The sequence below is a fragment of the Grammomys surdaster genome, unplaced genomic scaffold (assembly GCF_004785775.1).
Source record: "Grammomys surdaster isolate TR1022 unplaced genomic scaffold, NIH_TR_1.0 65, whole genome shotgun sequence".
NCBI classification, from domain to species: domain Eukaryota; kingdom Metazoa; phylum Chordata; class Mammalia; order Rodentia; family Muridae; genus Grammomys; species Grammomys surdaster.
In genome coordinates this window covers 1,939,902-1,955,916 of record NW_021604567.1, presented here as the reverse complement: position 1 = coordinate 1,955,916, position 16,015 = coordinate 1,939,902, and the positions used below count along the sequence as shown (strand labels likewise).

General features: G+C 43.5%; 1 protein-coding gene across 1 annotated transcript; it reads right to left on the bottom strand.

The window, feature by feature from the left end:
* Positions 1-5,210: 5,210 nt before the first annotated feature.
* On the bottom strand, positions 5,211-15,252 carry Cln5 (CLN5 intracellular trafficking protein). The gene is made up of 4 exons (XM_028771377.1): positions 15,119-15,252; positions 12,443-12,608; positions 10,827-11,052; positions 5,211-7,669 (listed from the first exon to the last, which is right to left on the bottom strand). Exons 1-4 carry the CDS (start codon positions 15,250-15,252, stop codon positions 7,161-7,163), a joined length of 1,035 nt encoding a protein of 344 aa, XP_028627210.1. The 3' UTR covers positions 5,211-7,160.
* Positions 15,253-16,015: the final 763 nt, after the last annotated feature.

The following is a 16,015-nucleotide window of genomic DNA, read 5'->3' as shown; positions in this document are numbered from 1 at the left end:
TCAAGACGCTGTTGAATGTTTTCAAACGTTAGGAAGCTGTTTTTAAAATACAGATATAAATATCAAAGTACTTAGAACACTGATAAATGTTGCAGTGGTTACTAAGGAGGGCACACAGAGCCAGGATCAAATCTAGAGAAATCCGTGGCGTAGGAGAGAGGTAGCACTTAGCTTTGTATAGACTTTAGGTTTCTTGTGTAATATGCTAAACCACATGCATTCTTTTCTGTTATATTACTAATGTTCGTGGTGCCTGAGGCGTTGTATGTAAAGGAATGCTTTACTCTCTCTTTTTAAGTCTTTATTTAAACTAGTTTTAAACTATTACACAATAAATGAAAATTTTACTTAAAAACCAAGTTGAAACAATTAAAGGTAGAACTTTAAAAATTGTTTATGAACAGTTTCATGAAAGAATATTAGTTTCCAGTGAACTTTACTGATGGATCATGCTTTAAGTTTGGAATTACATAGCTACAGTAAATACAACTTTAAAAATCAAAGAGTATCTGTATAGTTCAGAAACAATAAATTTAAACAAAGATATATTTCATAATAATTTGATTAAATATTACACAGTGAACTGGAACATTTTAATAGGAAAATACCTACAGTTTTGTGATTATCAATTTGGTTGAAACTGGTATTTTATATTATTTAAGTTATGTAGCTTTTCATATTACTTTCATATGAATAAAGGTAAATTCTAGACTTTGTAGAGTATAAAAAAAGTTTTCGTCATATATAGTTTTGGGGTTTTTGTTTTTGTTTTTGTTTTTGTTTTTGTTTTTGTTTTTGTTTTAGGTACTGTCTGAGCTTGGATTCTGGGCACTCGTGCTAACAGATATCTCTCCTGAGAGAAACCAGAAGAGATATACTGTAGCAAAGTTGTCAGTGCCTGCAATGGTTCTTTTTGGTAGCAGTGTGGCTTACAAAGTACCCTGATACTTATGAGAAAAGCTCAGTCTTACTTATTTCTTACTGAGAATAATGTGGCTTTCTACACCATTGATGCTTTTCAAAAGTGATGGTATTCTTTCAGGCACATACAGATGAGAAGGAAAAGACTGAGCCGGGCGGTGGTAGCGCACGCCTTTAATCCCAGCACTTGGGAGGCAGAGGCAGGCGGATTTCTGAGTTTGAGGCCAGCCTGGTCTACAGAGTGAGTTCCAGGTCAGCCAGGGCTACACAGAGAAACCCTGTCTCGAAAAACCAAAAAAAAAAAAAAAAAAAAAAGAGAGAGAGAGAGAGAGAAAAAAAAAAAGACTGACCCAGAGTTCCACATTAAAGGCAACTATTATAATATTTTACTCTTACTAAATAGTAAGAAGCTTTGACTGTACAGGAAATACTTGTGCTAGTTGGTGGTTGTTTTTTGTTTTGTTTTTCTTGAACAACATTGAAAAATGAATTTGATGGTATATAGTCAGTTTTACTAACCAAAGCTTTATTTTAAACTTGCTTTTTGTACAGATTGAATTACATGCTTGAATACTTTAAGTCACTTTATAAGCAAAATGCATAGCACTTAATTTGTTTATACTGTAAAATATATGTTAAGTGGTTTTATCAACTTGAGAATAAAGATAGTTACTAATATGGTTGTATTTTTATAACTTTAAGAACTAATCAAGCATCATTTGGTAGTCTTTTAAACAGTAGTAGACTTTTAGTCTTGTAAACAGTAATTTGAAGATACAAAACTAGGCACATTGATTCTGTTCTGATGTTCTAATACCTGTGAAATTTACCATAAAATGTAAGTTTTTTATGATTAAAAATAAGGAATACGTTCTTTATGTATTCAGAATGAAAGCTTTACTCAGAATTGTAACTCTTGGTTCAGGAGATGGCTCGGGTGAAAAGCTGGTGAATACTCTTGACAGTTTTCAGCATGCACATCATTTTACAACTACTTACGTAACTCCGGTTCCAGAAGATCTGAAGCCTCTGACATCCATGGGCACCTGAATTCATTTACATACACATACCTAGACACCCACACATAATTAAAACGTAAGACTATTAAAAAAAAAATCTTAGAGTTTTCTTTTGCCTAGCAAGCCGAAATCTCTAAGTCAAAATAGTTTTAAAACCATAGAAATGTTTCAGTAAACAGATCAGTTTGCTGTAATTGGCAATCTAGGTTATCTTTTAAAAATAGGTCTTGCTAAGCAGTAATATGTTACAGTAATCTGTTTGTAAAACCTGTTTATATTTGAGGCCATTCTTAATGTTAGCAAAAAGTTAAGAAAAGTATCACCTGTTTGCTGGCCCTAAACCTTCCTTTAAGGAAAAAAACAAAAAACAAAAAAAAAAAAAACAAAGCATTTTTACTTAGAGTAAAAGCTTATTCTTAGAATTAATAATCAACTCACCAAAATGTAAATACCTAAATAGTTCCAACAAGGAAGAAACTCTTGAAGGCACTTGGAAGACCATGAAGCTACCTGGACATTGAAGGGTAAATAGAAGTGTGTTTCTTTTTAAAAGTTGGCCGGTTACGGGTGGAACAGTTTTTAAGCTGTTGAGAAGACTAAGCCAGGAGGATTGCACATTCAGGGCCCGAGTGAGTTGTAAGGGAAAGGCCAGCCTGGCAACTTAGACCTTGTTTCACAAAGTTACAAAGGACTGTAGTGATACAGTAGTTCAGTGGGAGAACACTTCCCTTGTGTGTGAGCGTGTGTGCTTTGTGTGTGTGAGAGAAAGAAGGAGGGGGAGAGAGACAGAAAGCAAACACACTTATCCTCAGTACCACCAGACACGTTACATCTTAGAGAAACTGAAGAACATTGTTACTAAACACTTTCCTCTGTGTATATAATGTTTTGATCATGTTCACTCTCCCTGTCTGTCATTCACCCTTGCCAAACTCCCTTCTACTCTTGTGTCTGTTTTCCTCCCCTGAGATCCACTTAGATTAATCAGAGATGCTGGAATAAACAGGGTGGGAGGTTACTGAAACGTGAGCTGTTTAAGAGTGGCAGTACCACTTGGAAATCGACTGACTTCCCCCAGCATATAAACTACCAATAGTTTGTGAAGGGTGTGGCCTCCTGAGCCCCATCCCCATCCAGGACGAATATGTTTACAACCCCATCTAGGGCAGATAAACAGACTGCTGTGAGTTCTGGAGTGCCGTCGCCATGGCCTGCCCAGATGGCAGCATTTCATGGTGCCCCGTGCCATTCCCCTAGCTCGTAGGTTATTTCTGCTGTCTCTTCCATGATTACTGAGCCTTGGAGGGAGTGACATAGATGTTGTGTTTAGGGCTGAGCACTAGACCGTTACTCTCAGCGCTTTGACCCAGATATTAATCTTGTAATTTTTTTTTTCCTTTTGATTTGTCTAGGGAGCCACTATTGAATGGAGGTAGGTTCTGAGTATTTGATAGTTGTTTTACCTTTTAGCTGTTTTCTTCTACCTACAACAGTAAATTACCTGTTAATGAGCCAGGTTAGTGGTGGTGATATGTTTATTCCGAATAATATATTTATCCTGAAGCCCTAATATTCAAGCTCTTAGAAGAAATAGTACACATTTATAACTTGAACTGACAGAAATAGAGACATACTCCTATGGCAACAAAGTTTAATCTGTAGATCCCTGTTTTTAACAAAAAGCAGGACATAGAAATTGGCCAGGCAGTTTAGGATAGGAGACCCTAAAAGTAAAGGTTTTTGTTGGCTTAAAATCTGCAAACGTACTTCACCTTCTGCAGTTTCATCTTTGCCAAAGCCAGAGAGACCAGAATGGAGACCCATCTTCCTAGTAAACATGCCTGTCTGGGCTCTGTAAAGCAGTACAGACTATCGCAAGGCTGAGCCAATGGGCTCATCCATTCCCCATGCTTCAGGTTCTGCTTTAAATCCACAAGAACCCCTAGACTAGCAGTTCATGTTATCCCAGAAACTACTCTGCTACACAAGAACCCCACCTCTTTTAAGCTCCTACCTATGAATCTAGTGAAAGCCCTTGCCTATGAATTGCATTCATTTGATTTACATACACGAACCAGGAGGCCACTGACTCAGTGCAAGTGTTTTGTGATCATGAGCTTCAGGGGCCTGGAGCTGTTAAAGCCCCACGGAAGTGGACACTGCTTGCGCCGGGAGGTGGCGCGGGTGGAGACACAGGTCGCGGCCGTGGAACGGTGGTCCTGGGGCGCGTGTTCAGTCGCACAGGGCAGGGCAGACGTAGCCTCTCAAGTCGTGGCTAGAGCAGCCTCGGACGGCTGGGCCCGAGAGGGCGGGGAGCAGACTGGAGGGTCTGCCTCTGCCCCAGCCTCCAAAGGCAGGCGAGTGTTACAGCTCTTTTGGTTCCCTCTCTCCAAGGGCAGCCCCGGAGTGCCCACAGAGGGAAAAGTGTTACAGCTCTGTCCAAACCGCTTCGAACCTCGAACCTCGGAGCCGGGAGGAGAGAAGTGTTGTTGTCCTTTGAAGTGCGCAGGATAGCAGGGAGGAATCACGACAAAGCACTCCGACAGCCGGAAAGATCTCACATCACACACCTCTCTTACTTTTGAGCTTTGGGGGATATATACAGTTTTTTGGGGGAGAGCAGGTAACTCCTATTGGTTTGGTTTGAGAGCTTGGGAATGCCTTATTTACATGGAGGTGTTATTCCTATGTGATCAAAGGCCATGGACCACTCTGTGGAGGGGCTGTGGGGGGCGGAAGCTAAGAGAGCCAGATGGCTTTTGGGAAAGTTTGAAGCGGCCTCCTGTCCTACTGGCCTTCTTCAGACCAAGGTTTCCGGGGCTTCAGATCTTTCTACCAAGCTTTCTGGCTTTTTCTCATAGCCCACTGCCCCACACCGAAGCAGTACAGAAAGCCTTCAAAGTGAGATGGCCCATTCTGCCCGTGCCACTGATTCCCAACTACTGTTAGCCGTTTTGAATCACCCGTGCCTCAGCATTGTCTTGTACCTTGTGATTTCATTTCACAGCTTGATAAACTCTGGGGAAATCATGTGACTTGTGCCTCTGCCATCACCACCTGATTCTACTACTTTCACAAGCCCTTTTCATTTACTAACATTCTCCACAAATGACGCTTTTTCTTTAAAATTTTAATTTTTTTTAACGCGTTCACTTTACATCCTGCTTGCTGTCCCCCTCCCAGGCACCCCCTCCTCCAATCCTTCCCCATGCCCCATCCCCTTCTCTTCTGAGTTGGTGGGGACCCCACCTTGATCACCCCCCCCCCACCCTGCTACTTCAAGTCTCGAGAGGCTAGATGCTACATCTCCACGGAGTCACGACAAGGCAGCCCAGCTAGAACATATTCCATGTACAGACACCAGCTTTTGGGATAGCCCCCACAATGCTCTGTAACACCGTAGAATCTTATTTTAGAAGTCAAGTTCCTTGAGCATGCCCCACACCTCCCTTGTCACAAACCAAAGTCTGTGATTTAAAATGGCATACTAGGTACAAAAACCTCAACTTGTCACCTCGGGGCAGCTGGGAAATTCTACTTTTTTCACAGTAACTCAATATGGTATAGATTAGTGTTGCCTGCGTTTAGCCTCTAGATACAGTAGTAATGTGAAGATTCTTAACACCACATCCTGAAGACACTGAGGTCAAAGAGGCAACATTGTTGGGTTGGTACAGGCACTGTTATGGTGAATAGATAAGCCAGAGGCAGTGGTAGATGGTCCCCTTTATGGTCCCTTTATGTTTGGGGACAAGTCTACCTCTTTAGGGTAGGCAGAACAGTGCAGTGTGTGATCGTCCAGTCATCTGGGGTCTCTTTGGCTTTGTGGGGTTTATACTTTTAAACAATAGATTCCTAGACAAATAAGTTCAAAGATACAAAGTCTAAGCCCTGTTTTTTTTTCTTAAGTTTTTTTTGTTTTGTTTTTGTTTTTATTAGCCTGAACAGAAACAACACAGACTGGCAACATTTGGTGCATTGACACTGGTCTAAAGGCCACAATCTGAAGAGTGCTGAAAAACATCCAGTGTATCCTGAGTGAGAACACAATTCCAAGTCTCTTTATCTTGCTAAGCTTTGACTTAAAAATTTGGGCCAGCAGATACAAGCTGAGGCTTCTTAAGACAGTTCAACAATAGTGTACTAACCTCTCAAGAAGCAGCCAGCTATTTGGTAGAAATTAATAACTGGCACATTTCTATATTAAAAGACTTTTTCCATCATGCTAGTGTTAAATAGGGGGAAAAAAACAAACCGAGTTCAACTGATCAAAATACAGAACTCTGAGAGCTTGTCTCATGCCTCTAACAGCAACACAGTGAAACGACAAAGGTCCTTGACAAAATTCTGTCCTTTTCAGAAGAGTGTACTCTTTCTGATGATGGTAGGAGAAAAACCAGAGGACATAAACAGGAAGTCAGAAGTACACTTCACCTAGCCATGGCTGGAGCCAGATACCTCCATGGCCTGTTCTGAAGAACTGCTGAAGCAATGTGTACTGTCTGTCAGTTCAGAGTCTCAGTGATTACAAGGCTCGAATGGATGGCCTGTAATACACATCAGGCAAATTCAAGGATGACAGTTTGTGTTCTTTTGGTCCCAGTGGAGAAAAAAAAAAAAGATATACACACACACTCAGTGTGCTCTCCTATGCCTACATAGGTCCCCCAGTCTTCATATTCCTGGTAGATGAATCATTTTAGAGACAAGGACAAATCTAGAGCTATTAAGTTGCTTCTTTCACAACAGCCAAAAATTCTACTGTATTTGCCGTGTCTAGAGTCACTGCTTCAGTAATAGAGTCCAAATAAGGCTTTACGGTTATGTGAATACAAAGTAGTTAGACCTGGACCCCGAGGCTGTAATAACTATAGAAACAGCTATCCTTTAGATGGCAAAACAAAACAAAAACCCTTAAACTAAGAAACAGCACTACTGCAACAGAAAAAGTAGCCCAAGAAAAATGTTAACCTTGGGATCAAAGAATCTCCATAGCTGAGATCGAGTAATTTCCAATAAAATAAAGATTACAACCCATTCACTTGGGTCAATTCAATTATGGTTTCTGCTTCTTAGCAAGAGTCTTGAAATGTCTGTATACTGCACTTCCAGCAGTGAGCCCTAAGAAGGGAAGGTGAATAAAGACACCGATGTAGACACAGCCCTGGAAGAACATGGATGCTGGTGGCTGGAGAACGCCAGAGTAGAAGCTGTCACAAGTCAGTAAGTGTCGTATGTCTGTCTGCTAGGTAAGGGGTTTTCCTCGTATGTTATTTTGACAAAAGGGGATTTCATGGGTAAAAACCAATACTCAAAGTTATAAAACAGGTAGAACTCTCTGTGTATAACTACTGTGTCAAAAATTTTCAAGAAATTCAACAGAAAATCTTTGGTTGATGAATACGGTTTAAAGGGGCCATAAAATTTTTTTATGGCCAAAGCAAGAGTCTTGTTTCCTTTTGGCCCAAAAATAGATGTTTCATTTCCCAAGTAAATAGGTTCTCCGCTGTAAAGAAATATTTTTGTATAGTTTGTTTCTGTCTTCTTGAATTCTGTTCCAAATTCAGCCAACTTCTCATATGTCCTTAAGACAAAATTCGAACAGTCGTAGGATTCAAACCACGTCTGCTCCTCTTTTCCTGGGCCAGCCCGGACCGTCCATGTCTCGTAATAAATCCCAGTTTCATTATCCTGCTTCACCCACTCGGCTAGTTTGTTAAATGTGTTTCCTAGTTAAAAAAAAAAAAAAAAGAAAAAAGCAACAAAATAAACTGCTTATACAATGTTCTGATGCAATTAAGACCAAGATGGATGAATAAGAAACACTTTAAAACTTCCAAGCCTTGATCTCATGACAGGACTACAAGCTTGGGCACATTTTCTTCCATTCTTAAGGCCTTTGAATTACAAATACAAGATACAATGGGGATACAGAGAGGACTCCTAAAATTCTGTAAGTATTTAAGCTAAGGTCAGAGTGATAGTCAAGAGTGTCAGCATACATATTCCAAAGTCATTCTTCTCTACTCAAGTCCTGGATTCAGAAGCAAAGGAGAAAAGGGAAGACCTAGGAGTGAGGAAAGAGGAAAGACAAAGACGGTGTAGGAACAAGGGAAAGGGGCAATGGATGAACTGGGAAAAGCACGGGAGGCTTGGTGGGAGTGACTGCTGAGGAGCAGCAGTCCTGCCTCAGCTAAGCCACATGCATTCTCTCACACATGAGAATACCAGCTATCCCCTTTCCCTGTATTGTGCTTGTTGGGATGCTGCTGACAACACACCACACTAATGCCCCTAACCAGTCAACCAAACTGGCCACTGTTTGTGCTGGCTTCACAGACTACACAGACTCCTTGGTGGCTAAGTCTTCTCCTACCACCTTGAACCAGATCAGAAGAATCTCTTCAAATACTTAAGAGAATGCTGTTTTTCTGCACAGTGCAGCTCTTACCTGGGCATTTATAGATACAACAGCTCTAGGCCCCTGAATCTCACTACCAGCAAACCATTCTTGGGTTACACCAGACTGAGTTCCTGAAGTAAAGAACTCATCTGTCGAGGGAATCCACTGAATTCCTTTACTACTTTTAGGGACATAAAACTGCAGTATTCTAAAGTCTGCGTTAGGATCGGAGGTGACTTGGAAAAGCTGGACTTCCAAACACTGTGTCGGTAACATCCAGAGAAGGTCAGGGGAGGGGGTTAATCATAGGCAAGTTGAAGAATGAACTTACAAGCTTAAAATTCTAGCAGATGAAAAGCATTTTACAGAAAAAGTGATGACTGTTTGATTATCTGAGGAGGAGGGAGGGGGATGTGAACTGGCTCGGATGTCATGCAGAAGCCACTGGGTTTACTGGGTATTGCTGAAAGAGACGGGCTTTCATGGTTGGGATATTGGGGTCATGTGGCAGGCAGGATTTTCCCTGTTCAATTACACTAACATATTAGTGCAGCAGGAGCCCTGTGTTTGGACAGGGAAAAGGGAGGCGGAGCTAAAAGTTACAGAGAGAGAGAACCCGACTAGGGAGGAGAAGAGAAGGAAGGAATCAAGATGGAGGACGGACAGGAAGAAGATCACGATCCCGCGTGGTCTTAAATAACCACAGGTAGTTATGAATATCATGTAGAGATAGAATAATTGGGGTAACATGCCTAATCTAGTTGGGCAGCTTACATCTTTATCAAATGGCCCTGAAGTTATTGTGTCAGCATCTTGTGAATTGAGAATTTACCATATATAAATCCGACTGGTTAACTATAAGCTTCAAGAGTTTTGTTTTACTGGGTTACTGGAATGTGGGACCGCCGACCAGAGGGGTTAGGGCTGGAGAGAAGGAACTAGTGGCTCCAGAGACAAGCAAACCAGAGCTGGGAATACTGTGACCAGCTGCTGTAGGGGCTAGCTAGAGACGAAGGTGGCAGGACCACACCAGGGCTGAGAGTTGCTGGCAGTAGCACGGGAAGCCTGACAGTCCTTCTTTTTAAATATTTCCTGCAACAGGGTCATGTGAATTAGAAAATAGAAGGAAGATCAGAAATGTAGTGACCATATTAAAAGACTACAGGTTATTGGGCTGGAGACATGACTCAGCGGTTAAGAGCACTGACTGCTCTTCCAGAGGCCCTAAGTTCAGTTCCCAGCAACCACACATGGTGGTTCACAACCATCTGTAATGGGATCTGATGCCCTCTTCTGGTGTGTCTGAAGGCAGCCACATACACATAAAGTAAATAAAATATATACTCATATACATAAAATAAATAAAATCTTTAATTAAAAAAAAAAGACTGCGGGTTATGTTTAAAAGACCACAACTATAGATGTGGCCTGTTCCATCCAGCTCTGTGACTAAAAGTGTCAATCAGGCCCCTGGGCTGAAATCACCTGTATCAATTCCTTATCTGTAAAAGCCTAAGGGAAGTCTTAGCCTCCCCCACCAAATTTTGAGTCAGAACATCCTAAAGTGTTGTGTAAAAACCAATAAATACCCAGGTCTTTTCCACCAGCCCTGAGGCGTCACAAAGAGTGATTCTGTTTCAGCACTTCCCTTTGGTGGACAACCAACACGTATAAAGTAAAGTTCACATATGGTATGAGCAGGCCCTGTATTACCCAGAAGAGGCAATGGACCAGTAAGGTCAATGTGACCTAAGGTCACATAATAAACTACCAACAAAAGTTCAGAAGGCAAAAGAATCAGCAATATGTAATGCAGTGAAGGCAAAGTTAACTGTGCCATCAATCTCACAATACAAAACAGCAGAAAATGTTAAGAGAAGAACACTTAAACATCGTTCAAGAGGACTTGAAACTGTGGGAGGCAATGTACTGGAGTTCTTAAGAGAATTGCCCATAAGGCTCTCCTGCAGGACCAGAGTCCCATTTATTATCTGGATAGCTTTAACCTTTATCTCAGTTTCCCCATCTGTACAATGGGGAAGACTGTAATGAGTCTCTCAGGAGATGCTCGTAAGTGATCGAAGTTGAGTGCTCAGAAGATGGACAGACCCAGAAGCAGCACATCCTTAATATTTCTCCCTGTAAAAATAAGCTATAACCACAATTCTTTTCAGACACAGTTAAGAGGCCTCCCTAATAGGACATTTTACAGCTCCCCTAACTGTTACCTATTTGGATTCCAATTTAGCTATATTTGTTTCTCTCATGTTTATCACGGGCAGAGCAGATGAGGCACACATCTCCCAGCAAGGCTCTGCACCAGGATCCAGTTGGCTCAGTGTGTGATGTCACCACAAGTACAGACTACAAATGATCACCACGAGGCAGATGACTGAGATCTCAGTGAATGAATGAATGGAATCTTCCACTTGCACACTGATGCAATCATTAAACCCTACCCCGATGTTGTTGTTGAAACTTACCGGATATGGTTGCAACTAGCGACAACGTCCCGTTTTCCTTCCAGTGTTTATCCTGAATTCCTTCAAAAAAGCAGGCTGCCCCTTGGTTACACCAGAAGGGAGCGTTCATTTCAGGCCGGAGGTGGGGAAACGTACAGTTGCCAAGCTGGAAAAGCTCATACCATTCAACTGTGTAGTTCTTGCCAGTCAGCATACTCCTGAATCCAATGGCATCGTGCATAAGTTTCTGTGTAGGGACAACAGGTGTGAGATCCTCTGTGAGGTAACCATGGGCCCAGGTCACCCATGGGAGAGAGTTCAGTACACCACAAATGTGCACCAAGCATAACAACCGCTTAAAGGGGCTACACTTCTGTGTTACTGTCACATGGAGGTGACATCATGGCCCCTCAAGTTTCAGGGACCCATAACTTTGGTTCTGGCAACTAGGGCTCATTTCATCAGGGATGTGAGCTGTGTAAAGACATTTGAAATCCTCTCGTAGCTAAGTAATACAGTAAGCAAGAAAAGCCTTCAGGATTGTTCCAGGAAAGAGTGTGGCTACCTCTCAGGGTGATTCACTGAGCTGGGAAAGGGGCCTATAGCAGAACTTGGAGATCAAGAAGTGGTTCCTGACTGACAGGCCCTTCTCATTCTCAGGAGCTGAGTACGGAAGGGGAGTTTAGGTGATTGCAAGGCAGCTCCTCCTGAGAACACATGGACTCTTCAAGCCAACAGAAAGTCTTTATTCACAGGCCAGAGGGCTAACGTGGGAAACTTGTCCAAGTGTATAGTGTGTAGCCATGAGCCTTACCAACCTTGGCTTTACACACACACACAGACACACACACACACACACACACACACATGCACACATCCTGGGTAATACACTTCAATTAGCAAGAACAATTAGTAGTAAGTGAATCTACAGATATAAAAAAAACAAGGTTCATACATTTAGAGACTTCCCTAGAATTATTTACTGTGATAGATTGGATCTTCGTTCTTGTTTCAGCCAGTTTTGGAGTCTATATACTGAGCTTTTAGGTCAGGGCACATGTTACTCATGGCAACCTTTGCTCTGTTTTTGAGACAGTCACATCCTGTACCCCAGGTTGACTCTGGAATGGTAATTCTCTTGCTTGGAATGGAAGCAAGTCCCGAGATTACAGTTTCACAGTGCCATGCAGACTCAGCGGTAACTCCTTCTGACTACCAACTTAAAGGTCTAAGAAGTACACCATAGGCTGTAGAGATGCCTGAATGGATAAGGTGCTTGTTATGCAAGCATGAAGACCTGAGTTCAAATCCCGAGCATGTACCTAAAAGCCAGTCATTTGCACTTGTGTCTGTTACCCCAGTGTTGAGGGGAGGAGACAAGCTCACTGGCTCATTGAGCAGTTTAGACAAGAATGTAAGCTTCAGGTTAAATGAGAGACCCTGTCCCAAGGGAATAATATGAAGAGTGACAGCCACCATCCTCCAGTCTCTTCATGTTTGTGAATAGGTGCACACACACACATAAACCACCCAAAGTTATCTATAAATATGACCTAGTAACCATTTGATGACTCTTTTATGTCAAAGTAATAACTAAATCACTTAAGCAAAGTTACAAGATCAAGATGCATGCTTACAAAGCGTCCCAGGAGGTCTCCATATTTAAATTCCCAAATAGGAGCTTGTAGTCTTAAGACTTCGATGACGTCATTGTCCTTCATAACCGGGATGGGTGAGCCAGTAGGGCAGAAAGTGTACTTAGCTTGACAGTAGGGATCTGTCTTCGGACGGAAAGAGAAGCGCCTGGTAAGACAGAGAACCATCAAATTACATCATAAAAGGAACTGCTCTTCAAACACACTTTAGAATCGCAATTTTCATTTCAGGCTCGCTCAGCACCCCCCCCCTCTCTCTCTCTGTGTGTGTGTGTGTGTGTGTGTGGTGTGTTACATGTAGTGTGTGCATATGTACAAATGCCTTTCCTTGACTGCTTTATATCTTTATTTCTTGAAACAGGCTCTATCACTAAACTGGCCAGCCAATGAGCTTCAAGACTCCGCCTTTCTCTGAGTCTCCTTCCATAAGGTCAGGGTTACAGGTGTGCACTGCCATGCTGGTTTCTGAGGCACTGAGCCGTCTCCTCAGTCCTCAGCAATTTTTTTAGGGAAAACATTCAAAGCCTAGATCATAGTGACTTGCTTTCATACAATCACTTCCAATGATGCGCTAAATATGAAGTCATTAACCAGATTTTGTATTTAGAAATAAACATTTGCCTAATATTTACTGAGGCTCTACCATGTACAGAAGAACTACACTGAGGAGAAGGGAGACAAAAATTGTAACCTTTCCCCTTCCTCACCAAACTTGGGGTTGGAGCTTGGAAGATGTTAAACAAGTCAGAAGGTAGCTTCTGTAAGAACAAAACTAAGGAAACAGACCTAAGGCACATAGGAGTAAGAAATCAGTTTCAGCTGTTGGAGACAGGTAGAACTATTAGGTGAAGGTACCAGAGAAGAAAGGTAGGCCAGGAGAAGAAGAATTAGTGTATGACACACAGGAAATACCTCAGTGGTTTTTAATCTTCCTTAATGCTGCGATCCTTCAACACAGTTCCTCATGTGGTGACCCCAACCATAAAATTACCTCATGGCCACTTCATAACATAATTTTGCTACTGTCATAAATCATAATGTAAATCCCTGATATGCAAGATATCTTCTATGTGACCCTGTGAAAGGGTAGTTTGGCCCCCAAGTTGAACGGCTGAAATACCTGAAGAGGCTACAGACACGAATTCAAGAGAAGAGCAGACAGGGATCCCAGTCTGTCGTGGCAAGTATGAAATGGCATGCAACAGCCCTGAATGCGCTCTGAGGATTTTTAAGAAGCAGATCTGATAGGGCCGAATACAGAGAGCCACCTTTATGGTAAGAATCAGAAGAGTGGCTGGGGTTAAACTGAGGCTGATGCTAGTCCCCAGGCTACAGCAGTGCTCAAAGCAAAAGACCCATGAGGACACCTCAACTGGAACAGACTGGGACCATGGCTCAGCACACACACACGCACACGCACACGCACACGCACGCACGCACGCAAGCACACGCGCGTCTCCCTGGTCACCTCTGTGATGGGCAGCACTTGTGCAAAGGAAAGAGGAAGAATTCTGAGATCCTAAAGGTTCCTGCCCGAGTATTCTATTACAGTCTTAACGCGGGGACAAAAACCTTCTGCTCTAACTTACATCTCTATACCAGTTGTCAGGTGGGAACGTCAAGTTCGGGCTTCTTCAGAAACAAAAAAATCAGTCAGCCTCCCATCTCCCGGTATTAAATAAAATACTTTGAGATTTACAAGCTTTCTTGTTTTATTAGGTATTTAAGTTTTTTTTTCTTGTGAATATTTTCATGAAAATCAACTTCAAAACGTAAACTTTTTTTTCTCATATACACTTAGCAGACAGAACCAGTTCATGAACAGAACACACGAATATTTAAGTTCAGCAACAGCTGGTTTTCACCAGAAATGAGAGTGCTACTATCATTTCCTGTTTTCTGTTCAGGGCATGTATGCATGAAGATTCTGAGTAACTCTCCTGAGACCACACAGAGCATGAGCAGATGGAACCAGATTTGGTCTGCAGCTTTCAGTACTAAGAACCCCTTAGAGGAACACGCACCATGCCATGATCCTCTCCCCTTATGCTGTTATGCAAAACACTTGTTTTCAAAAGCTGCAGCTCTTTCCACTTCACGATGTCCACACCAGCCACCACCCCAGCCACCCCTGTCCCCCGCGACTCCGAACCGCGTGCGCTTCGTGTTTCGCAATTCCCCACGGGCTGTCAGAACTCAGCTAGATCAAAGACTGCAATCAGCTTCTCAGGTCCGGAGCCCTACCTACCTCCGGGGTGAAGTGGACTAACAAGGTGATCCTGACTGGCCCAGGGAGGAGATTCCCCGGGCTTGGTGTTTAGATCAGTAAGGACACATCAGAGCAAGCGGCTCCCTGTAAATTCTGCCCAGATGTTATGCAATGACATCTAACGATAAGGCATGAAATAAAGGCAGGGTTTAAAACGTTTTAACTTGCTCTCCGAGTCAGTTAGTTATACTTAAAAGTCACTCCGTGCAGTAATGTCACTGCATTCCTCGCAGGACTCTGAATGGCCCTGAACCGGGATCGCCAATAGCCAACTAATTAGAAACTATGCTCGCAGTGTCGCCCGCCCCGTGCCCCGCGTCCCCGAGCGCGCTGGAGTATCCGATCCGCGCTCTCCAGGTCCCCTCCCCGCCCCTCTCCGTCTCACTCACTTGTAGGGCACCGGCCAGCGTTGCCCAGACGTCGGGGACGCGCCCAGAGTCGCCGCCAGCCCGAGCAGCGCCAGCGCCAGCGCCAGCGCCAGCGCCGGGCGCCAGTGCGCTCCGCGTGGCCCCGCGCGCGGCATCCGCGGCTCCCTCAGATCCCGGCGGCTCCCGGCCCCGGCGTCGACCTGGCGTGCGCGCCACCGCGACGACGAGACAGCCCGGCGCGAGCGCAGGCTCCGGCGTGTGACCTCCGGCCGCGTGACGCCTCCACGGTCCTGGCCCGGGCGGAGCGCCTCTGCTCCACCGCGCGTGCGCCGGACGCTAAAAGGCTCACTCCTCCCGGAAGGAGCTTGAGCCTGGTGATGCAAACCTCGCTCCAACCTGGTGGGTGTGTTATGCCTCTAGCGAAGGTGCTTTCAGTCCTCCCTGCAGCCACCACCAGCCAAACCATAACAACAATAAAACACTTATGAACTTTCTTGACTCACATGGCCCAGGCCAGTCTCCAACACAAATCTTCTGCTTGGAGACACTGGGTGCTCAGAGGAAGAAAAAAAAAAAAAAAAAAAAAGGACATTTACAGAAAATGATTGCCCTCACCTGGCCGGAGAATGTTGCAAAGATCAGCAATAACAAGATGCTTTCTGTGCTGCCACTGGCATCACCAGACTTGGTCTGCTCTGCTCCGGTTTTGCTACACTTAGTATTAAGCTGTGCCCTCATGACTGTCAGCCCACAGTCCTGGCTATTGTCGCCTGCTTCCTCTTTAATGATGATGTCCCTTTAGTCCCTGACTTTCAAAGTTTAAGACCGACCAATAGAGCTAGGTTTAATCCATCTATCCTCGGGTCCTCCTTGTCCAGTTAATATAAGATTATTAAAAGCATCACGTGAGACAATGGA